The following is a 25943-nucleotide window of genomic DNA, read 5'->3' as shown; positions in this document are numbered from 1 at the left end:
GACCAATAGTAATTATCCACAATCAAGAGTTGAATAGTCATAGCTTATCCAGAATAGGGGGAAAAGAATTAGAAAGTGAGGGGAATTGTAACACTGTGTGAAGGTAAAATTGGCTTGTCTCAAAAGACACACATGTTTTGAATTGGGAGCATAAGTTAGACTACTGTTTTTTAAATTTTAATGCACACCTTGGTATCTCCTTGAAATGTTGTTAAAATGCAGATTCTGACTTAGTAAGGAGTCAGGCCTGAGATTCTGAATTTCTAAAAAGCTCCCAAGCACAGTCTGTTGCTCCTTCTTAGGGCACAAAAGGTTTTAAGCAAACTGACACATTTCCAATGACGTTCACCCATTAATCTTCTCAGGAACTAGCTTTTCTTTAGACTCATTTTACTAACCTGTACTGGATTTAATTGTCTCCTTCCCAATTGATTGGCCCAGCAGATCATACTGATTTAACCTAGAGCCATCAGGAGCAACTTGTACAGAATCAGATGCATTGTATGTCCAAATGTAAGTGACCTCCGAGGTTGTATACGCATCTGTAGGAAATCAGGAAAAAAATCTTTTTAAGCATTTTAGTAAGAACTATCAATAACATCCAGCATCAAAGTTCGCATATTTCATAGAATTACTGTTTACTATAAAAATTGATATTTTTTAGGGCAAAAAAGTGCCTTTGAAATTTACAACTTCAGTATGAAGGGTGTGAAGCAGACCAAGAGAGACAACCATGACCACAAGAGTATTTTCACTGTAACCACTTTGAGAGATGAAGAGCAAATTTCTCTTTAGAGCCTGCAAAAATCACTGGGCCCTGAGATGGTTAAAACATCCTCCATATTCGCAAGGTAGTAGATGACGGCATTACAGTAAACAGGTTATGAATGCCCAAGGCCCATTTAACCAGTTAATTTAGAAATAATAATCACTCATGAAAAACTTATGTCCATGTGAGAATAATGATATGTGTTTATTTTAGGTATTATTTTTGTAGTTAGTTTTGTAGGTTTTTCTTCAAAACGTTCACCTAGTTAAGAATTAAGTGACTTGGGCTTCCCTGGTGGCGCAGTGGTTGAGAGTCCGCCTGCCGATGCAGGGAACATGGGTTCATGCCCCGGTCCGGGAAGATCCCACATGCCGCGGAGCGGCTGGGGCCGTGAGCCATGGCCACTGAGCCTGCGTGTCCGGAGCCTGTGCTCCGCAACGGGAGAGGCCACAACAGTGAGAGGCCCGCGTACCGCAACAACAACAAAAATGAATTAAGTGACTTAACTATCATAGTACAATGCATTTCATTAGAAGAATGAGAATTTGGCAGAATATGCAAAATAATTCAGAATGCTATAGTTTCGCAAGTTGAAAACACTTTTTAAAACCTGTTCATTTTAAAATTAATTAATGCACACAGATCTCACTGAACTATACTTGCATAGCATCCTAATTAAGCTATGGATTGGCAGGAGGAGACAAATCACATACAGACCAAGTATAATTTTCTGATTTATTTGGCCAAGGATACAGAACTAAGCAGAAGTGAGATGACTCTAACGCTGGAAGGCAGGCAGCCTATCTTGTCTCAGTACTTCTCTGGCCCTGGCATTTCCCTTGTGCCTGTAGGGGGAACAGCTGACCTCTCCATGCGGGCAGAGTCTCTCCACAGTTGAATAACCAGATAATTCCAGCTGTACTACTGTCCTTTCAAAGAACTTCTATGCACTTTTGCTCAAGGGAATGTTTAGAAATATTAGTTACTCCTGGTCCTTGAGCAAAACTCAGCATCACAGTCACATTTTCAGTTGAGGGAGAGAAAGAACCAGCAATATCTCTGCCTCTAGCTCTCCAGGACAATGGAAAAGCTCATTTACCTGCCATCTAATAGATTTTCTAGGTTAATACCATTGTTCCGGGGTGGTTCTGGTACTTACCTTGATCTAAAGTCTGTGATCACAAATCCATTCCCACTTAAGCATTAGTTACAATAATGTGAATGCTGTGTCTTATTCACTGTGTGGTCTTTTAATGACATACTACAGTGTTGTCTGGTTTTCAGAATGTTACTAGTAAATGTTAATATCAGTGAAATACATGTATACACCTACACCCACAAATAATTATATTATGTGAAACAATTTTTGAAATAGCATTCTAAAAAAGTATGTATGTATGTATATCATTATACATACTTCATATCACTATATGTATATATATATATATGTATTTGTTTTAATAGCAGATCTATTCCTACAGCTTATGAATGAATTCAGTTACCCTAAGGTCTAAATTTTTATTAATTAATTTCAATTAGTTAATCATTGATGATTCTGCTGTTACATATAAATAAGTAACATGAGTAATGTGTATAACTAGCAATGCATTTGCAGATCATCAAGTGGCCTTCTCTTCAATAAAATTTCAAATGACACAGAATTTAATAAACCAAAAAGACATCACATGCTCCAGTTCATATTAGAAGGCCTCAGAGTACTCAGTAGTTGTGGATCTTAATAACTTATGAGGTTTTATTTTAAGCAATTATAATAATTCTACTTTTGAATTTTGACGTTTACCTTTAAACATAAATAAGAGAAGATGAAACTCTACAAACGTAGGTGACATTTTAAAGAAACTAGTAAGAGACTAATGGGAGGGACTCTATCTTACTCATCTCTATACTTCTTGCACCTGGCACAATGCCTGTCATGAGGAAAATGTTCTTACTTCATTCTTGCTAGATTAATCAATAAACTCATAATATTTTAATTCTGTTATTTACTGTTATGAAAGATGGAAATCTGGATAGAAGCCTAAGAATATGTTAAAGAAAATGACTGATCCTGCCCATGTCTTTTATAAAAAAGCAATTATTTACTTTCATTTTTTAGGCAGGAATGTTTTTTAGATTGGGGGTCTGATGAGAGAAGAGAGAGCAGAAAGTCATGCAATGCAGATAAGAGGCATTTCCTGGCCTACCAACACACATATAAACTTGGAGACCATTGTGATTTTTCAGTGAAGTATAAAAGGAGAGAAAGACAAATTTCTTTATAAATTCCATATCTAGATTAAGTTTCCATTAAATAATTTTATTTAATTTTATGCAGTAATCCATTTTGAGTCCTAATCTGCATTAAACATCAAATGCATACTGACCGATTCTTAATATTTGATAACCAAAACAATCCCCAAATTATTTTTATCCAAAAAGAAAATTTATAATTTCTTTTGGGATAATGCCCAGAATACTCTTAGATTTCCATTCAGGAAGTTTTAAATCAAATTAAACAGCAAAGAATTATAAAAAGATGTGAGGCAACGGGAATAACGCAAAACGAAACTGAATTCAAAATTTAAATTAGTAGAAAAGATGCTTCTTTTATTTGAGAACAATGATAAAAAGTTCCAGAAATTCTGTCATTTGTGGGGACATGAGGGAGTTTTTTAAATAAGTGAGGAGTAAATGACTAGAAGAAAAAGTCATGGCTGCTTCCGCTAAAATTTGTTATGCCAGTATTTTAAGTTTTAGGTTGGCTTGTTAGTCTATACACCATGCTCGTGTCCATACTATTAACACTATGTCTCAAGTACCTACTATTGGCAAGGATAAATGAAAGAATATACAACTTTTTTACTCAATGTGTCAGAAAATAAATATAGAGAAAACTAAATAAAAAAAATTACTTCAATAGAAAATGCCTAACAGTAAGCTCTGTGTGCTGCCTGAAACACTTCTAGATACAGAAAACCATATTCTCAAATGTACAATATTACACTACCCTGAAGATGCACTCTAAGGGATTTTAAAATTTCATTTAAAATATTTTCAGGTGTATTTATTTCAAATTCAGAATTGAGACATCATACGTCATTTATATTTGGTATCTTAATGGCACTAACTTGTCCACTGAAAAATGCCTTTCCTTCTTAGACCATTACTGCATCTTGAATAAATCCTTTCTTTGGTATGAAGGCTTTTCAGTTTTCTATTTAATGCCATTTATGCAATGCAAATGAGTTTTTCTCTGCTGCAGTTTTTCCAGCATCATGTTTACTTTGTATAACAAGATTGACTATCTTCGAAAAAGTGCCAGTATTGAAGTGATAGTTTCCGTGAAAAGAAAAAAGGGTTTATTGTTAAACAAAGGAGAGATTCTCAAAGAAAACAGAGAGCTGACACCTTTCGTAAGATTGAACAGAACAAACAAGATTGAACTTCTCATTCCACAAAACTACGGCCATCAATAAAATTAGAGGGTTTTGCATTCATATTAGCCACCATTCTTCTCTTTTCTTTCACTTGATACAGTCTGTGGGGAGAAGGCATATTATTCAGTCATACATATTTGTATCAGGTGAGAGAACTGCATTTCTATGCAAGAGAATGAAAAGTCAAAACTGCCCAGAATGGACAAAGATGAAGGTGCCAGAAAGAGCAAAGGTTTCTGAAAAGGTCAGGCTATGGAACACACTCACAAAAGAGAGAAGCTGCTTAGCTGCGTCCATGAATTTATCCTGAACCTGCCCTGAATGCCTTGTGGGCCTAGGGAGATGATTTGACCTTCCCTCTTTTCAATTATTCTGGGAGAGCTAATGCTTCTGCTTGACATATAAGATACAACCTCAGTGACCTAAAGAACAGCCAAACGCACAGAGGCTTTTCTGAAATATTTTATGTACACAGAAAGTGCCCACATGTAGCAATCGAGTTACATCATCTTCTTCAAATTTATTTTAGAAAGAAACTTTCCTTCCGTTATTAGAGAGTAGAAAGGTAATTAGAGATCCAGCTTTTTTTTTTTACCTATTCTCCGTTGCCATTTGCAACAGGTTGATCACTACTTTAACAAATAGAATCTATCCTTAACATTTCATTCTTAGTTGAAAAAAAAGCCGTTTATTTAGCATTTTTAATGGGTTAGCACTTGAAAAAGAAGGTAAATGACATAGTCCTGACCTTCAAGGAGCTCCCAGTCTACTTTTTCACATTGATAAAAACGCAAGGTGTTCTTTATTAGCAGTAAAGCAAATGACAATTAAACACAATGGTTAAGATATGATATTTGAGAGTACAATAGGGCTAGCCAATTGATTACTTGAGGGAAATCAGTATGTTTTTTATTTCTGCATCTTATTGGGCAAGTATTAAGCATCCCATCATATGAGAAGAAAGTACACAATTATGTTGTGCTGCTGCCTATCCCTGATTTTATTGACCCAAAACATGTACCTTCATCCCCATACTTACAGCTGCCAAATTTCAGAGGACATGAGTGGGCATCCATTGGAAAATCCTCCAAGTGCATTGGACACTCAGCTTGAACTGTAAGCCTAAAAGTCAAAATTCCACTCTTTGTTTACGTAAATTTGCAAGTCAAGATAAATCACTGCTTATTGTGGTCAACAGAATTAATGATGAGGTAGGACCCTCATTAGGGCATCTGATTAGGCTAATTCACATTTAAATATGCTTTTGTTCTTTCACATTTAGGTGATCCTTCAGAAGACATTTGCACCTACAAAATCTGAGCTCAAGTAACAATATTTATTTAAAAATATACTTTAAGCACTTTGTACTATATGGTTAGTTAAGAAGAAGTTATGTACACATTTTTGAAGGTTATTTTCCCATTAACTTCAGTATTAACATTTGAAATCTTGAAGAAAAAAATGAAAAACAAACCTCTGTCATAAAAAGAATGCTATTTTCTCCCAACATTCCATCAATAACCATATAGCAAAATTGATATAGGAATTCAATAATGCCTCAGAGAAGCACCCTTCAAAATTATGTAAATTGTAAATGAATATCATATACTATATATAGATACATATATATAAATATAAATATAGACATAGTTACATATATATAGATATATCTCCTAGAAATATCTTGTTGAGACTGGACTATTCAAATCACAGACAGAGGTTATGAATGTTAAAGAAATAGTTTTTTTGTATATATGTAATCATATTAAAGAGTAATCATAGCAAATTTGTTTTAAAGAAAATTATCAACTATTCCATTTCAGACAAAGGTAAATTATATAAAATAGGGACTAAAGTGAACTTACAGAAGAATCTCTGACAATGAGCAAAACAAATGTAACCAACAATTTAATTATAGCTTATATACTTCCAAGAGAGTATTTAAGAAGAACCCTACACAATATTTCTCCAAACCCCAAATTTCCAATCATTGTCTTAATTCACAGGACTAATTAGCGTGTAAAATCAAGGGGGATACGGCATCTATATTGCAAGATTCAGAGAGAGAAGCAGAAAGAATAGCTAACTTCCATTTTAGGCAATGGTCATTTAGCAATGAGAACTTAAAGAGTTTTTTTCTTTAAAGATAAGACTGTATTATTGTCCCTTCTTAAATAACTTTCACAATTGAAACCCAACACTTAACATTTCATATGAAATAATACATCAAATGCTTCAAATACACATCTGTCTATATACAATGCTGATGAAGGTTATCTATGTTTTAAAGTCTTTATCAAACATTTACCTTTTAGATTATACACCATTTTATTAGATTTGTGATTGTTTTCTTTGTTATGTAATATAAGTAACTTATTTTAAAAAGATTGATTCATGAGAAGAGTTCAAATGGAACAGTGATTAGAGTCAACAACTGTATATTTCTTTCGATAATTTTTTAAGATTGAATCATCTGAACTTGATGTCACATGACATCTCTGAGGTTATAAAAGTATTTTTCTCCCTTCATAAGAAGGATTAAAATATTAAATTAAGTGAAACTTGCTTAAAAATCATTTAAAAATTTGCTGGGATATTTCATGAGATATTAAAAATAAAATTATGTGCTTGTATAAAGAAAAATTTAAATCATACTATTAAAGTTGTATGTAACTAAAATATAGTATGAAAAGTAAACTGCCAAAAAAAATCAATTCTTAACAGCTAAGGCAATTTTTAAGCCTTAACACACTAAGATGAGTGTCAAACTCATAACCTTTATTTTTTAAATATCAAAGCATTTATAAAGCATAGTCTGGTTACCTCAATAATCTGTTATGAAAATGTTCAACTTGCTAATACTTGACAGCTAAGTTGGCTGGTTGGTTAATACACAGATTCCTCAGTATTTAATGACAACATATCAAACCTGAACACATACCTCATTGTGTATAGCAGAGTCCCGTCATCCTGGATTCGAAGAAGCTTGTTTGGCATTGTCATATTATGTGCTACTGATTTTTTCCCGTTGTGGAAGAAGGTATCTGGCGTCCAGATTTTGCTGGCCATTAAATTGTTAAGTCGAAGGATGTTCATAGGACCTTTAAATTTTAACCGTTCATCTTTCCATTTTTGTCGAAAGAAAACATCTATTGTATATTCCTGAAATATAAAATAGAATTATTTTGAAAATAATAAATGTTTTAGATACAAAGACACTATAAAATTTCAACAAAAATAATAATATAAATACTTGAAAAAGAGAGAAAGCTATTTTGAGAAGTGAATTTTGAAAGATCATTCCTTTATCTTATCAATAAATGTTGCCACTTACAATAGGATAAAGCATGTGTACTTGCACAATTAGCTACATATTATTATGAAAAGAAAATAATAAATTTACTTTCTCTGGTGTCTTTCAGTTGAACAAGGTCTTAGGCAAACTGCTTTACTACATTGTATAGTTTAGAACCACTCGGAAAAGGGGCATGCTTTGGCCGGGTCTGGGTGGATTGTCCCAAATCATTCATCTCAGGAATGAGTAAGGAGGAAAGCAGGCAGCCTGATTCTCAGTAGAAAAAAAGGAAGAAAGGAAAAGAAACAACTATTAAATACACACACTGTGGGATCTATATGACATCTGCTGTTGCCAAAGAAACTATAAAAAAAACTTACTGCTTTCTTAATCCTAAAAAAATGGTGAGACGTCACAAGAATGTATTGGGGAAGATGATTTCAATAAAGTTTATTTAATGAAATTGTAATAAAATACTTTGAAAAGGTATTAGAATACTTAAAATATGAATATTTTGCCAACAAACACCCTCAGGTTAAAATGTACTTTCAAATATTCATACAGACCAGCTAGTGATCAATTCCCCTATTATCATCCTCCAATACGTTAAAAGTTGTTTTATTCAATCTCTCTGTCTCTCACCCTCTCTCTCTCTTTTCTCGTTCCCCACCTCCCCTCTTTTTTCATTTTCTCTCTGTCTTTCTTAGGATAAGAGGATGTATACATTTTAGATGAGATGTACAATTCACAATTATGATCGATACTGACAATTTTTCGATATTAAAAATTTTGGTCAGTGTATGTTTGTGCAGACACTTCCATGATAAATAACTAAAATGTTCATTTATGCACCTGAGATTGGAAATTCAGAAACTGTCCTTTGTGCATAAAGCCATAACCATCACATGTTTGAAAATAAACAACTTAGCAACTGGCAATTTCACTCAACCAAAATTATGTGTTTAAAAAAGGACATTAAAAAGGCCACATACTTATGACAATAACAAATCATTTATACCAACCTTACTCAAGTAAATGAAAGTAAATGATTCCCAGCAATCCCTCAAAAGTTGAATGGATGAAGATAACAAGAAATGGCCACAGGTAATGACATATGGACAGGAAGTAAAGAGTGGCTCTGAGCTCCTAACCCTTAGAAGAAAATATCATCATCTAATCCACCCTCACTCTCTGTGGTTTAGTCATTGTTTTTAAGTTCAGTTCTATATAAGTGTAACTCAATTTTTAAAAAGAAGCTGGATTAAGAGATGAGTTTTTGCTATCTGACAAATTTTTATGCAAATGTTTCTTCCAACTGTGGTTCTCCCAAATCCAAGCCTGATGTGAACACATTGGACATTTGCTTGTTCAGGCACACTGAATATATTTTACAACTTTCTGTAAAACTTCAAATTCAATTTTTCCATTTCTATAAAATTATGAGATGTTTTATCTGTGTTCAGAAGCTCTTGCTATAGCAGCAAATATTTCCTAGAGATCCATCACATAGGGAATACTCAAGGTTTCCAAACAGTAAATTACAGGTGAGCTCTTTTTAAAAAGTGTCCCAGGTATGCTCTGCCAACCTCTGCAGAGTGACCTATGCCTTTTTCTTCCCCTCTCCGCAACCAGGTACATTCATGTTATGCTCTGGGCAATTTTAGCAATCCGCATCCTCGCTATTCATCAGATAAAGCAAGTTCCCTACTTGTCTGGGCCAAGAACTGTACTCACAGCCATGCTCCCAGTCCCTTGAACATCTGGAAGAAACAGTCAGCTGTCTGTATCTTTACTACTCATAATACAGCTTTCTATTACTAAAGATCGTATACTGCAATTATACCTTTGTTCCTCTGCCTTCTGCTAGATCTGCTAGATCTTCTAGCAGATCTTCATAAAAGGCACTATGGCTTTCATTGTGCATTATTTTACTTTGTCTTCAGAGACATAAGAGAGTGTAAAGAATACTACAAACACTTTGTAACCATCACCAGCAAGAATCACAAATATTATTGAAGCATTTTCTCTCCTGTGTATCCCTCCTCAATCACATTCCCCTACTCCATGAGGAAATAATCATCTTGAATTTGGTGTTTATCATTCCCATACATGGGCTTATGTATTTACTATATAAATGTATGTGTTCTGTGTCACATTTTTAACATTTCTATAAATGAGATCATACTGTGTATACTTTTCTGACAGATTTTTTTTAGTTACATTGTTGAGATTTATTCATAGCAATATATCTAGTACTTTGGTTCATTTTTCATTGCTACCTAGCATTACCTTGTAAGAACGTTTTACAGTATTCCTCCTTTTCCATGTTCTTTAATATTTTTTCTATTTCCTTTGTCACTATTGTAAGCAATACTGTTATGAACATTATCAAACAATGCTTTAAGGTGTAAGAGTTACTTTAGACCAGAGGTCGGCAAACTTTTTCCATCAGGGGCCAGTTAGTAAGTGTTCTAGGCTTTGCTGGCCATACGGTCGGTATCACAACTACTCAGCTCTGCTATTGTAGTCTGACACAGATAACACTTCAATGAGTCAGAGTGTCTATACTGCAATAAATCTGTGTTTACAAGGAAAGGCGGTCAACAGGATTTTGCCCGTGGATCATGGTATATCCATCACTGCTCTAGAGTAAATGGAAAAGTGGGGATACAAAATTTATTATATGTGCAATCAATAACAAGATATTGTCAAAATGAAATTGTAAGACGTGTATACGTTGCAATAAATAACAAGATACTGTCAAATCTTCAAAAATAACAAGATATTGTCAAGTTGAAATCCTAAGAGATGTATACATTTATATCCCCACTAGGTTCTCTACAACTTGGTATAGACAGAATATTTCATTTTAACCATTATGGTTGGCGTGAAATGGTTCACAGTGCTGCCATTTGGCTTTTTCTATTAACTAGTAAAATTTAACACATTTTCATATGTTTATTAAATGCTCTACTTTTTTATGGATTGTTTGCTCATGTCATTTACTCAATTTCCTTTTAGGTTGTCCTTTTCTTATTGAGTTATAGAAATTCTTCATATTTTCTATATACATATATTTTAGAAAAATACAGAACTCACTAAGAATTATAATAAAGATCATAAAGGTATACAAAAGATCATAAATATACCCCTGTATGTTTCTCTTAAACATGTCAAAGTTCTGCTTTTAACATTTAGGTCCTGGAATTACTGTGTATCATATGAGACACAGATCCAAATTTTTTTTTCAAATGGAAAACAACTTTCTGGTACCATTTATTGACTGGCCTATCTTTCCCCACAGCTCAGCAATGGCATTTCTTTCATGTATCTAGTGCTTATATAGGCAGGGATCTGTTTCTGTTTATATTTCAGTCGAAGACATTTTATACTTCCTATTACGGCTTTTTTCTTCTTTATGTGGGAGATATTGTGAAGTACGTTTTTATGATTCCAAATATATCGGTTTCTTTTACTTATATTTTTGTCACTGATGTTTAATTTTACTGCTTTATGATAAGAGATTATGCTCTGAAGATAGCAATAATTTTCAATGTACTTAAAATAGCTTAAGAAAAATTTTTGTTGAACCTGACCATTTCCATCTTTTAATGGTAAGACAATTCAGTCCATTTGCATTTAATGTGATTACTAATATATTAGGTATGTCCCCAGGCTATACTGTTTTTAGCAGTGACAAAATGATGAGGATAGATGGGATAACTTATTTGGATGTTTCATGATTAACTGATTAAAATAAATAAGAACTCTAGAAAATTATGGAAGAGGAATCATAAAAGAACACAGATACATGCACACATACACAATGAATAGAGGGAGAGAAAAGTATCAAACTAAGAGAAAAGAAATTTTAAAAAGTATATAGAGATTAACAGTGTCAAATAGTGGTGAAAGATCTTGAACGCTTAGTAGAAAAAAAGAGTTCAGAAACCAAAATGCAATGGGTTGAGGAGTGAACAGAGCATACAAGTGGGAAAAAGTAAAGTATAATGTACTCTTTGCCACTCCTGATTTTGTAAAAGCCATTAAGGGAAATCAGAGTTTAACCAGTAAAATCTAGAGACTAACTTATACCATTTAGCTATTGCCATGTTAAAAGACACCTAAAATGTAGTAGTTTAAAATAGCAGCCATTTATTATTAGCTCATAAGACTGAAGGTCAGCTGATCTCACCTGGGCTCAGTTGATCTCAGCTGTTCTTGCTCATGCATCTGTGGGTTAGGCGGCCATTGGCTGATCTGAGCTGTTATTGTGTAGAGACACTGGGGCAACTCAGCTCTGCTCCAAGTGTCTCTCATCCTACTCCAGGGACCACTGGTCTACCCTGCGCTTACATTTCTCATGATGATGGCAGAAGTACAAAAGAACAACCCCCAATGCACAAGCCCATTTCAAGCCATTGCTTGTGTGATGTCTGTTAACAACCCATTGGCCAGAGAAAGTCACATAACTGAGTTGAGTGACAAATACTTTAGCAGGTCACCTCACTCTCAGTGGGAGGGCATTACGAAGTTAACGAAAAAACATGTTGATATTGAAAGGGGTGAAGAATGGGTGCCATCATTGCAGCCTATCACACTAGCCCTCTGTGAGAGAAAATAAAAGATTTTTGTGAATGAAATGAGATGTTTGAGAACATCTGAAACTTCATCATGTGACTCCAATGAAAGTTACATGGGTCTAATATCAGGGGGCAGGTTGGTTATAAGTTAGTAAGTATAACTGTAATCAACTGTATTGTACCTCAATTAAGTGTGGGCCCGTGAGCAGAAGCAAGATTATCAGCTTAGAGCAGTAGCTTACAAAGTGGGGTATGTACATCCATTTGGGTGTAGGAAGAAAATATTAGAATCTTTATGTCTATATAGAATTCTTATCTAAATACAAGAAGTAAATTAAGCTTTACTAATAATATATGGAATGATATTGGCACTCTCACTATGTCCATAAGTAGTAGATGATGGTCATGCATGAAAGGCATGCTATGGGAAGAGAAGAAGCCACAACAGGGAATGGTCAAGTGATGCTGAATTCATTTGCATTCAGTGTACTGTGGTTTGTACTCAGGTGAATTTTCAAGTTATAATAACTAGTTTTGATTAAACTAACTCTAGTGAAAATAGCCAATTGGCTTAAAAATTATTGCTAAATGACACCATGGATCGAAGAAAACACTAATAATTACACAAGCACAAGTGAAAAATAGGAAAAGGGGATATCACTTCTATGCCTAATATGAGTTCTTCATTAGCCACATAAAGAATGATGAACTAATAAACTCTACAAAGAAATATGCAAAAGCAAATTCATAATTTTCAATAAGGCTACTTAAAATATGGGTTTATACCCACTGCATTTAATGATGAGCTTCATCTGAAGCATATGTTGTGCCATGAAATACTGGTTAATGATAGCATAAGGACTATAAATAGTAAGTTGTTTTGAAAGTAAGTTGTAAATAGTAAGTTGTTTTGAAAACCAAATATCCAGAACATGAAGATGAACAGCGAAACTTGGTAGATGGGTTTTTTAAAAATTGGCATGATGGTTCAGTAATCCGTAGCCAATGATGCACTTCTTAAATTTGCCTATCTTTTTCATCCATGGCAATTATTAAGACAAGTATTAAAATAGTATAAATTTAGAATCAGACTTTTTTTTTTTTTTTTTTTTTTTGCAGTACGCGGGCCTCTCACTGTTGTGGCCTCTCCCGTTGCGGAGCACAGGCTCCGGACATGCAGGCTCAGCAACCATGGCTCATGGGCCCAGCCGCTCTGCGGTAGAATCAGACTTTTGATTGCTATATTACAAAATATTAAAGAAACATATTTAGAAATAATAAAGCACAATTTAAACATATTAAATGCTAAAATATTCTCAGGAATAGAAATCTTAAGTATGAGTAAAAATAAATCTATTTTAATAATTATTCCTGAAAATAGTATGTATTTTAACTTTATCTCATTCCAATTTCTGCTTTTGTGCTTCTCAGAATACCTCAATATATTAGTACAAAAGCATATAGATACATAAACAAATAAATACAGCTGATTCACTAGTTTTTATGGTTTTGCTTTCAAGATTAAAATAACAGGGAAAGGAGACATTTCAATTAAATAATATTCATGTTATATCCGCTAAGTTACTACAGGATTTCCAGACAGATTATTTGCATGTGATTCTTTTAAATGCATAGATAACACACATTCTCAGTACTTGAAAAGAATATTTTTGAAAGGTTTCTTAAAATAAAACTCAAGTCTGTCATGAGTATATACTAATATAGTAATTATTTGATTTGTGTGTTACAAGAAAATTGCCAGAAAGTACAAAACAATGCAACTTCTTCATACAAATAAGACCTAGTCCCTTGAACCAAGGTTCTAGAAGAAATAAATAATACCAAGATCAACTACAAAATCGCTCAGAGAATACACAAACAACTAAGGAGCACAATTAGAAAGAAACAAAAAAAATTCATAAGGACCTATCAGCATGCATCTATCCTCTGGCCTGTGTATAGGACACATGAGGCTGTTAACTGAGACTGAAAAGTTGAAGAATCCGTACACTTCAAGATTTGAAACACTCTTTGTGGGAAATTTAATCCAACTTCTCCTTCTTATAGATGGGATTATAGATAAATGTAGTGACTGTCCTGTTTCCAAGCTTGTAAGGGGCAGAACCCAGACAAGGATGTGATTTCCAGCCTAATGTCTTTACTACCACTAAGTGTTATTTCCATAAAATGTATTGCTAACAGAGAAATCACTCTCTATTACGCAGTTTATTGAATAAACATGATTTCAAGGACACATTAATTTAGTGAAGACAGCATATTTTTTAGTGCCTGGCTACATTAATTATAAGTCAGTGCTTGTAGCCAATTTCTGAAGAATTAGATCTACTCACAAAAACATAACCAAATTGCAGGACTGCTCTTGGAGTGATTTCTCATTTACTTTGATTTACTGAGTGTATTTCTTTTTCATTTTTCATTTAATTTAATTTAATTTTGGCCATGCTGTGCGGCCTGTGGGATCTTAGTTCCCCGACCAGGGATTGAACCAGAGCCCTCAGCAGTGAAAGCACAGAGCGCTCACCACTGGACTGCCAGGGAATTCCCTCCTGAGTGTATTTTAAAGTACCAGATTTATTTCATTATACCCTTTTGCTATTAAAGGTTAGTCTCCTCTGAGTAAGTTCCTATCAGTGTGTTTCTTCAATAACGAAGAAAAATGTGGTTTATGAAGCATGTATGTAGCAACTGAAGAAATAACACCCTGAGACTGTACAAGAATGGGTAAGATCTAACACTTTCAGTTGGTACTCAAAGGAGCGTGAACCAGGAATTTAGTCCAGTATTAGCATCGCAAAAATTGCAAAAAATGAAAAGCTTAAGAACAGATCAGCAGTGTCAGTAAACCCAATTAGTGCAGTTTATAAAATCTTATTATGCAAAGACGCTCACACAAACAGACTGCAGACCACCACAGCGACTGCATGTTCCGACTATTGCACAGGTGAGATGCCTGGGCTTTCTCTTTGCAACTAGATGCCTGGCAGGTTTACAAACAAATTAGAAACTGATACTAAAGGTTCAGATTCTAACAGTAAATTATTAAAATATATCTAATCAAAATACTTAAGATGATTAATAGAATATGTTAATTGCAATTCACTTTGATACAATTTATTATTTAAAATTCATAATAACCTTATTAAATATAGAGAACTATTCCCATTTCACATATTCATTAAAAAAAAAAAAAGAGGGCTTCCCTGGTGGCGCAGTGGTTGAGGGTCCGCCTGCCAATGCAGGGGATACGGGTTCGTGCCCCGGTCCGGGAAGATCCCACATGCCGCGAAGCAGCTGGGCCTGAGAACCGTGGCTGCTGAGCCTGTGCGTCCGGAGCCTGTGCTCCGCAGCGGGAGAGGCCGCAGCAGTGAGAGGCCCGCGTACCGCAAAAAAAAATAAAAGAGAGAAAGCCAAAATTTGAACTCAAACCTTATGTTTCCCAACATCATGTTCTTTCATTGTACCATATGTAAAAACAATCCTTGGAGGTGGGACATTAAAGGGAAATTTCCTTCTTTATAGACTAAAAAATAGACACTAGTCATGTATTATGGAAAGTTGCAGGCTGAGACTGAAGTTTTGGAATCTCTGTCAAAGTCTTCTTTCCACATTTAAAACTGACTCAAACACAAGATTGAGGGATAACAGCAATAATAATAAGTTGAGTAATGTGAAATAGATGTTAAGTGCATTCAATCTTAAGTCAGATAGCATAGGGTACTGGACCTTTAGCAGGTCACTTAATCTCTCTTTATTTCAGCTGACATATCTGTAAAATGGTGATAATTATACAACTTACTTCCTTTAAGGATAAAGTGATATAATACCTGTAAAGTTCTTAGAAACAATTTGGACATCAAAGAAGGTAGCCTGGTATGAATCACCTTCAAAGTGTCCTTCTCCCCCCATTCCCCATACTCAAGAAGGTGGCCTGGCAAGAGAGGGACACCCAGAAGCAAAAGGGCACAAAGTAAAGTGCCAGGGGAAGGAGCTAAGTAGGATGCCACAAGAGGTCCATGAAAGAATAAACCAGCTGTGCATCTGGTGTTTTGGATAATAAAGAGGTCTTTGAGAAAAAATCACAGGTGTGCCCCATGAGAGGTCCTGTATTTATCTACTGGCCATTCAAATGTCATTGATTGCCAGGAGAGAACCACCAACAGAATAAGCTAAGTAAAAAGGAATTTCCCCCCCCTTTTTATAATCTCCTTTTTTCTTGCTTCAACTCTGGAAGACCCAGAAAGAGGAGAAGAAGCGTAGATCGTGGCCTCTCACCAACTGTGCACCCCTTACCTGTGACCACGGCTAAGAAGAGGAGAGAAGCTCTAAATGGCATACGAGATTGAAGTTAAAATTGGACTGGACTGGGCTCTTTGATGTGTGAAAGTGAACAGAAAGCTACAAGATGCACCCCAGATATTGCCATGATATGGCAAAAGAAGATCCAAAGAGTGAAGTGCTGCTGAGTTTGATGAGTTGAATTTCTAAAGCCTTGGAATGAAGCCCAAATGCTTTCTCACAGCCTCCAAAGCCCTGCAATGACCCCTCCCTCCCTTACTTCTCTAGTCTCATGCTTAGCAATTCTCCATATATGTTGCCTATAGCAATAGTGATACTGCAGGGCCTCTGACGTGTCATGCTTCACCTTACTACCCAAACTCATTGATCTCCCTTGCAGTCACTCTTCCCTGTCAACTCCTACATTTGGCAACTTTTACTCCACATTGAGAACAAGTACAAAGACCACCTTCTTCAATGTATCAACAGTATCTAGCTGCCCAGAACATAGGAAAAAAGCAATAATTAGTCCATGAATAAACGAATGAGAGGAACCACTGGAAATTAAATATAGTAACAAGGATTCTGGGCCATAACAGCTCAAATGGTGCACAAGGAGAAAGGCATCAGCAGAGGCAGACGGTAGAAAAGCTCTCAGATATCTTATCTCAGTCCCCTGCATGCAATACCCTAATCCTTAAATTCACAAGTGTGAAGTGTGTATGTTTATGTGTGTGTGCGTCTGTGTAACTATATTAAACTAATCACAGTAGGCTTTTCTTTTATATGATATTTACTTTTTAAAATATATTGACACATATAAAAAAGTCAGGCTATAATAAGATCTATGGTAACAGAAATCTATGTTTTAAGTTTTATTTGGAGATGCTTTTATGGTGTTTTGGGGCATTTGGCTACAATGCCATTCATGATCTGATTCTAAGTTATTTTCTAGCTTCATCTCCCCCAAAATCTCTAAGAGTATTCTGGGCTGCAGTCACACTGAACTTTTACATTTTACTAAATTCAACAAGCTCTTTCACTTTGTGCTAAAACACTTTTCCCATTACATAGCCAGCCAGTCCTTGTTTGTCCTCCACTATCTTCTTTTCCTAGAAACCTTCTCAGATATAGATATCCTCTACCCACATCTCCTCTGCCACCATATTAATCCATAAATACTTCAATAAAAACATGACCACACTTTTAAAGTGGATTTTTTTTTTTAATCTTAGCTGTTCCCCACTACACTGTGAACAACATGAGGGCAGCAACTGGGTTATACTTAAGTATTTCAGCTCCCAACACTGTGACAGACAGAGTATGTACTTAGCAAATCTGGTTGAAAAGAACAAACACAACGCATGCCTTCTAGTAACTCAGACGGCAGTAAAGAAGAAAAACATGTTCAGATTTTTGTAATCTAGCGTGCAAAGTCATAAAAACGTGTGAAAGCCATGTGGTGGAGCACAGGTACAAGAAGGACTGACTCTACTTGGAGTAGCCTAGAAAAACATCAGGGAAGATGAAATGGAGCTTGGCTTTGAATAAATGAAAGCTCTCCAGTTGGCCAAGGAGGAGGGTAGGCATAACAAGAACAGGGAAAAACATCTGCAAGGCCAGAGAGTTGTTAAAGATAACGGCAGGTTCCCAGAACAGTGAGAAGTTCAACGCAATCTTTAAAAATAAAAGCCTGTCTGATAGTTATAATGCCTTGCAGCTACTGCCCCCCCCGCCTTGCCTTCTCTCCCCGACCACGCTGCTTAAAAATGTTGCCTCCACTCTTTCTCCATTTCCTCACCTCCCACATGCCTCAGCCCACTGCAATCTGGTTGCTTTTACCACAATCAACAAATATCTCCTTGTTCTAATCTAATGACACATTTAAATCCTTTTCTTGGCTTTACCATAATATATGACACCGTTGTTTTCTCCCTACTTTTGTAATGCTCTCCTGCGTTGGCACTAAAACCACAGTCTCCTGGTGGTGTAGTTAACTCTCGGGAAAATGCTCATCATGGGACCTGAGACCTCCTGTGTCTGACAATAATCTACACGTAATGGTATCTCCTGGAGAATGTATGGGAGTAACACCGGTGGTTGGTTTCTATTATTCCTCCTCAAGACATACAAGTTCTGCATAGTTTTCCCCAAAAGACGGTCTCACCCTTGTAACCTGGGGAAAGAACTTGCAACTTCTGCAATTTTTATTTTAAAAATCACTTCATATTCAGAAATCCTAGCTGTTTTTTATTTAGTTTTTACAAAAGAATGGAGGAGTGGTAAGGAATGCCCTCCCCTGAGGCAGCCAAGTGAGCTATGACTAGATATATGTAATTCCTACAAGCCTCCCTCCTGCAGAAAGGTAATGGAGCGAGTCAAACTAGTTCAACTACCTTTATCTGCACTCTTTTATGGAACTATTAACCCACTCCCTGGGTGAGATTTCACTGTGGGCACAACCTATGGGTTCATCCCATTACTAAATGAATCATACTTCCTTCAGGATACAGAATCCTACCTGGACAGAGGGCCATAAATTATACAGACACCTGACTACTGAACATTGTTGCATCTGATAAGGAGGGAAAGGCAGTGGTCTCTGATGTTTGTTCTTAAGGATCAGAGCACAGTCTAGTCAGAGAAGGGAATGCACCTCCATTTGGGCAGACATCCATGGTTACTCCTTCTCAGATTCCTCTGCAATCTTTTCTATCCTCTTCTAGTCTAGAGCTTCTGTCAGGGTATGATTACCATCTCATCCTAATCTCTTTCCTTGCACAAGTTCATGTATGCCTTCAACTACCATCAGATGGCTCCCAAGCCATCTGCACTCTTGAGCTCCAGGTCTATTCCTGCTACCTAGACATCTCCAATTAAATCTCTCACAAAGACCCCAACTCAATACGTCCAAAATGTAAATACTCATCCCCTAGACACCAAAACAAAAGCAAACAAAACTTTTCTTCCTGTGTTCCATATCCCAGTGAATGGTACCACCATCCACCCAATGCCCCCAAGCCTTCATCCTATACATCTCCTTCAACCTCTACTTCCAACAGATCACAAAGGCTTATCATTTCTGTCACATCTCTTAAATCTTTTCAGTTCTTTCTTTCAGGGTAGTAGTCCCTCTACCCTGACCCAGTCTACAATCATTTCTTGGCTGGCATATATCAGCTTTCAAACAATTTTTTCCTTTCCTTGTCCTCTAATATAAATTATTGGATTGCAGAAAATCTGACTCTTCACATTCCTTCTGTATTACCCCAGTCGTCCACCAATCCTAAGATGGTTTTTGGCTGCCCTCAGCATAAAGTCAAATACCTCAACCCTGTTAAAAGGCAGACTGTCATGCCCCACAACAAGCAATTATGATTCCACAGATCGTAGAAGGAACCTAGAAAACCACTTTTTAAATAAATACTCCAACTGATCCCAACACAAGTGTCTATGATTCTCATTTTGAGGAACATTATTAAAAATTCTAGGAGGGTGCTGAAAAATATTGGCTGAATATTAGCTAAGTCTAATTCCTATCCTTCCAAAATATCAATAACTGTCCAGTAATCAACTTCTACATTCTGACTTGAAAGTGAGGAAACATTAACAGACGGCAACTTCTGATTAAGTGTTGACAGCTTAAACCCAGTGTTAATTTTCGGCCAAATATCAAGATCTAATAATTCTCTAAAGCTCCCTATGATGTTAACTACTGAACTACATAATATCCCAATAGCTTCTGGGGTTTCTAAGAGTTAATGCACTCTGTGTTTTCATAAGATAGACAAGTACTAACTAAGGGGATTGATATGATCCATAAACCAAGGTCACCACTTACCTGGCTGCCTGTTTCTTAATAGCCTAATGGTAAACTCTAGATCAGAAATCTTGAGATGACTTCAAAGTGTTCATCATTCAAGATCTAACCCTAACACTTAGCAGTGCAAGAGGTAACCATTTGGGCTGAGTTCTTAGTCTAGGTTTCAGTGCAATAGTTGGTGGCTATACCACTTATATCTGAAGAATATGCTCACACAGTGAAAATGCTTACTAGAATGGGAAAAGACCCCCTATATAGACCAAGTAAAAAAGTAAAACATACACACAGAAGAGCTATAAATTGCTTAAACGTGCAGTCAGCTACTACCAACTTTGTCAATTAGCTGCTAGTACATCCCCAGGTTTAACTTCTTACTCATGAATTTGTTTAAATCTTGAAATTAAAAAAAAAGCTGTACTTAATTGCAAGCACTGTAGTTACAATCTTTAATTATAATTTAGATCTGCAACTTTCCTTGGACAATTACACTAGTTAATGATTCTGAGACAGCAGTGTGTGTGTGTGTGTGTGTGTGTGTGTGTGTGTGTTTGCTCTTTTGCTTCTTAATTCCTTTTGCTAGGCTGCTTTTTCCTCTCAGGCTAATGTCAGAACAAATCTACATCACTGACCTGCACAGAAGGACTGCACAGGAGGACTTAGGAGTTTAAGTCTTGCTACTGAGTATACACACTGCATAGCAATAAGGGTATTAGCTAAGCTACCAAAAGTGAAATTAAATTTATTCTTTACTGTTTTCCCATTAACAAATTGCTCCTGTAAGACATGAATTAGATATCTTCATATCCACTTTTATGTATAGGTAATAATAACGTGGGTATCTTGTACCTCTGAGTCATACTAAATTTCTTTCTCTTTCGAGTCGCACATATAAGTTTCATTTCTTGACCTGGCCATCCACACTAACATATATTCAAACTTGTCCTCATTATTTGTTTTGCCTTCCAACAAAAGTAATATCAAGATTGGAAATCACTCCACGTGAGCACCGTGAGGTCCAAGTCATTTCTCTTCACAAAATGTATACATGTTTTTAAATTGAGCTCTGTCTTCCCTGATATATTTATAATATGAGTAAGTGTGTGTGTTTGTGTGTGTCTGTGTTACATGTGTATGTGAATTACTCAGCTTTCATTTTCTCCTCTAGATTTGGACACATATCAAACAGCAGCTGTTGCATGGTCAAACTACCTCTTGACTCTCCCTCAAAATCCTCCTCATATCACACGTTATTATGTACACCTATTATTAGTGAATTGCCTCTCAGCTCCAAGTCCACCCTCCTTTCCCCTTCTTTGTGACACAGGAGAAGGGCTCTGTAAACAGTGCTCCTTCACCAGTTCACACAATTTTAGGCTTTGCCATTAGAAGGTGCTGGAGGGATACTGCCATGTCATAGCAAGGGAAGAGGGCTTTTCTTTCTGGTTCTCTTCCTGGTTCAGGCACACTGTCATTCTCTGACACAGCTTCAAAGGACTGCCGAGCTGTGAGTTGTCAGCCAGCAGGCAGGCTATTCCTCTGACGAGCTTCAGCATGTACCCTCATATGTTTCTTCACCAGCAGGAGGTGCATACGCCTCTAACCATAAAGTCCTCTCCAGTGAGCTCTAAGTCTTGGCCTTAGGGGAAGGACTCCTTTACAATTCCTGAGTTCCTTCCTTGTTCATGATGCTTCACCCCAGAGGCAGATGCAGCCCTCTGCATCTGCTAAATCTGTATTGCTTAGAGTCTTCTTTTACATTTTTATTTAACCATCTTGTACTAATCTATAATTCATTCTATGAGATTTTCCCTGTTCTGATTACCGTTATGGATCCTTTCCTCTAACTGGACTCTGATGATAGAGTAAGTAACCCAGTTAGTGGTCTTGCAACTAATTAGACTCCCCCCAACCCAACTATTGGTAAGACTGAGTAAACAAGGTGCATAAAGATGGAAACAAAGTAGAAAATTTGACATGACCAAAGAGAATTCTATAGGACTATGTTAGGCTAGGTGATTCAAAGAAAATGTGTATTTTAGGAAAAAATTAGGAAAAAATGTCTAGGGCCTTCAAGCATCTCAAGAGCCTAAGAGATGTTAAATATGTATTTCATTTTAGGGAATTTCTCAATATACAAGTGCATGTGCTCACAAACATACACACACATAATCCAAAATACATAAAGAAAACTAAAAAAATAAAAATAAGTGATTTTTTAATATTTATATGTTGCCAAACACAATTCTACTCAAGTTAATTCAACCTATATGGTTTGGAATATGAGTGCATTTTCATATTTAATATAATGTGTGGTAGTGTCCCCCAAAATAAGAAAGCCTAACTGGAGCCTGTTAACATTTCTTTAAATTCTTGGGCTAAAGTCACTGAAGACACCGACATTCTGAATTCAGTTCACAGATGAGTTTAAATTTGCTCTATTGCCAACGACTATATGCCTAACATGAGCTCCCACCTTTTTATTTTTATATATTTATTTTTGCATATAGCTTATTAATATTTATTTCAAATTTATTTCAAAATGACAGCAGCAGACAGGACACACAACTGCTAGACACATTATTGCCTGATCGTGACTGCTTCACTCAGACACGGTCCTGTCCCAGTTCTGGGACTTGTTGCCCTTAACCTTGAGTGTTCAGCTTCACACATCAGCATTCCCTGCTCTGCGCTGCAACTTGACATCCGTGGATTCCTTATGCTAAGCTTTAATTCTTGCAGGAGAATTATAATGCTTTTTCCCATTTTCTTATTTGATTTTTCCCAGAATTTAGGATTTGTAAAAATATATAAATTTCCCATCAAATGCCTGGAAGAAATTCCTACATGGAAACACTAACTAAACGATCACAGTTTCTTTTTATTTTCCTTTTCTTAAAAAAAAAAAATTCAGCTTTATTGAAGTATAATTGACAGAAAAAAATTTAAGGTGTTTGGAGCAATCATAGTGGTGATTTGATATACATAGTGAAAGGATTCCCTCTGTCTAGTTAATTAACATATCCATCGCCTCATATCTATTTATTTATTTGTTTGTTTTTGGCAAGAACATTTAAGTTCTACTCTCTTAGTGAATTTCAATTATACAATACAGGGTTATCAACTGTAGTCACCATGCCTTACATTAGATCCTTAGACCTTATTCATCTTGTAGCTGAAAGTTTATACCCTTTCACCGACCTTTCCTTATTTTCCCCACCCTTCAGCAGCTGGCAACCACTTATCTAACATCTCTTTTTATGACTTTTTTATTCCACATGTCAGTGATACAATGCAATATTTGTCTGGTTTATTCACTTAACATAATACCCTTGAGGTCCATCCATGTTGTCGAAAATGCCGGGATTTCACTCTTTCTCATGTGATATGTATATCACATCATATTTCCATATCTTGGCATTGTGGAAAATGATGAATAAAAAAAGGAGTGCAGGGAATTCCCTGGCGGTCCAGTGGTTAGGACTCGGTGCTTTCACTTCGGGGGGTCCAGGTTCAATCTCTTGTGTGGGGGAACTAAAGATCCCACAAGCTATGCAGCACAGCCAAAAAAAAAAAAAACCTGTAGTGCAGATTTCTCTTGGGGATCCTATTTTCATTTTGAATATACATTCCAGAAGTGGATTACTGAATCATATGAATGATAGTTCTATTTTTAATTTTTTGAGAAACCTCCATACTGTTTTCTATACTGATTACACCAATTTACATGGCTGCTAACTGCACAAAGGTTCCCTTTTCTCCACATCATTGACAACATTTATCTCTTGCCTTTTTTAAAAACTATTTTTATTGAGGTGTAGTTGATGTACAATATTATATGTTTCAGGTATACAACATACTGATTCACAGTTTTAAAGGTATACTCCATTTATAGTTATTATAAAATATTGGCTATAATCCCTGTGATGTGCTCTACAATATATCCTTGTAGTTTATTTATTTTACACATAGTAGTTTGTACTTCCTAAACTTGTACCCCTATCTTGCCCCTCCTCCCTTCCCTCTCCCCACCAGTAACCACTAGTTTGTTTGCTCTATCTCTGAGTCTGTTTCTTTTTTGTTATATTCACTAGTTTATTTTATTTTCTAGATTTCACATATAAGTGGATAAGTGATATCATACAGAATATCTTGTCTTTTTGTTGATAGCCATTCTAACAGGTGTGAGGAGAGATCTCATTGTGATTTTGATTTACTTTTCTGTGATGATTATTGATGTTGAGTATATTTTCATGTACCTCTTGGTCATTTGTATGTTTTCTTTCAAGAAATGTCTATTCAGTTTTTATTCCTTATTTAAATTGGATTGTGGTTTTTGTTTTTGTTTTTAATATTGAGTTGTACCAGTTCTTTATATATTTTGGTTGCTATCCCCTTATCAGATACATAATTTGCAAATATTTTTTTCCCATTCTGTAGATTGCCTTTTCATTTTATTGATGGTTTTTTGCTGTGCAGAAGCTTTCAGTTTGATATAGTCAGTCCTACTGGTTTATTTTTGCTTTTGGTGTCAAATTTTAAAAAAATCATCGCCAAGACCAATGTCAAAGAGCTTACTCCCTATATTTTCTTCTATGAGTTTTATGGTTTCAAGTGTTACATTCAAGTCTTTAATCCATTTTGAGTTGAAGCTACCAGCTTTCTAAATTTTTCAGTGATCCCAAGAATGGTCAGAACAAAGAAGAGGAGGATTAGTTTAATCCATTATCACCAGTGGAAAAAAGTCTCTTCATATATTTTGCCAAAAATATAACTGTTTGTCTAAAACCCTCAAATAACAAACAATTGCATGTCTAGAAAAAGCATATATGAAGATTTGTTTACTTCTGAATTTTTTCAGGTAAAAGAACTCACTCTGCAAAATGAACAAACAAAAAAACTTAAGCATAGTAACTCTTAGTATTAATATTCACTACACAAAAATCTAAAACATTGAAAACTTTGATATTTTGGGGTCCTATATCATTTGCCTTTCTGTTTTGGCTGGTGATAAAACACCATAGCTAACCATCTAAGAACCATAATTTATATAATATTCTGCTAATTTTTCAATGTCGTGCTTGACAAAATTCTGACTCTCTGCACTTGACTCCACATAGAGGTTAGGTGCTCACTCTCACGGTCTCTAAGATAGAGAGCATTTATTGAGACAAGCTTCAGAGAAATATTATCTTTACTGCCAACCAATAATGTTTGGGATACACACTGTTACTAAAAATATGTATCTGTGCTCTTTTCAAGTTTGTGTACACTGAAATTAACCTATGGAAAGAGGAGGATTAATATTTCACGTCATGATATAGGATACTGCAAGGGAGGAGGAGAGTTATGTTGAAAAGTGGGATCTTTCCTGTTGTTGCAGAATTGTAGCTAATGCCAGAAGTTGGGGAACAAAAGCACTTAAATCGTCACATTCTAATTTGAAAGAACTTCAAAGATCAGCAGTGTTTGGTATCAACCACCTCCCCAAAATTGGGGGTCATCACCCCTCTTCCACTTTACATCTTCAGCCATCCAAGTTAATGTAAAAAAGAACTATGAGGTCAGAGAAATGGCTCTGGGTGGAAGAAAAACTGATTTTTTAGTGATAAAACCAGCATATCTGCTCCCTAAAGGAAAGGTAGGGAGGTCCCAATAGAATGGATAATTATGGGAATGTAAATTGGTACAGCCACTAATGAAAACAGCGTGGAGGTTCTTCAAAAAACTAAAAATAGAGTTG

General features: G+C 35.8%; 1 protein-coding gene across 1 annotated transcript in view; it reads right to left on the bottom strand.

Annotated features, from left to right (window-relative positions):
- The window catches only part of GABRA2 (gamma-aminobutyric acid type A receptor subunit alpha2), a 117358-nt gene that overhangs the window by 39176 nt on the left and 52239 nt on the right, over positions 1-25943 (bottom strand). Inside the window, exons 5-7 of the mRNA XM_065878250.1 lie at positions 7148-7368; positions 5246-5328; positions 399-542 (exon numbers count right to left, since the gene is read on the bottom strand). Of these exons, the coding sequence (XP_065734322.1) occupies positions 399-542; positions 5246-5328; positions 7148-7368 (448 nt within the window). The remainder of the gene's footprint in view (positions 1-398; positions 543-5245; positions 5329-7147; positions 7369-25943) is intronic.

Source organism: Phocoena phocoena, chromosome 5 (assembly GCF_963924675.1).
Source record: "Phocoena phocoena chromosome 5, mPhoPho1.1, whole genome shotgun sequence".
In the NCBI taxonomy this organism is placed as follows: domain Eukaryota; kingdom Metazoa; phylum Chordata; class Mammalia; order Artiodactyla; family Phocoenidae; genus Phocoena; species Phocoena phocoena.
Note: the sequence above shows the minus strand (reverse complement) of the source record. Positions and strands in the feature narration are given on the sequence as shown.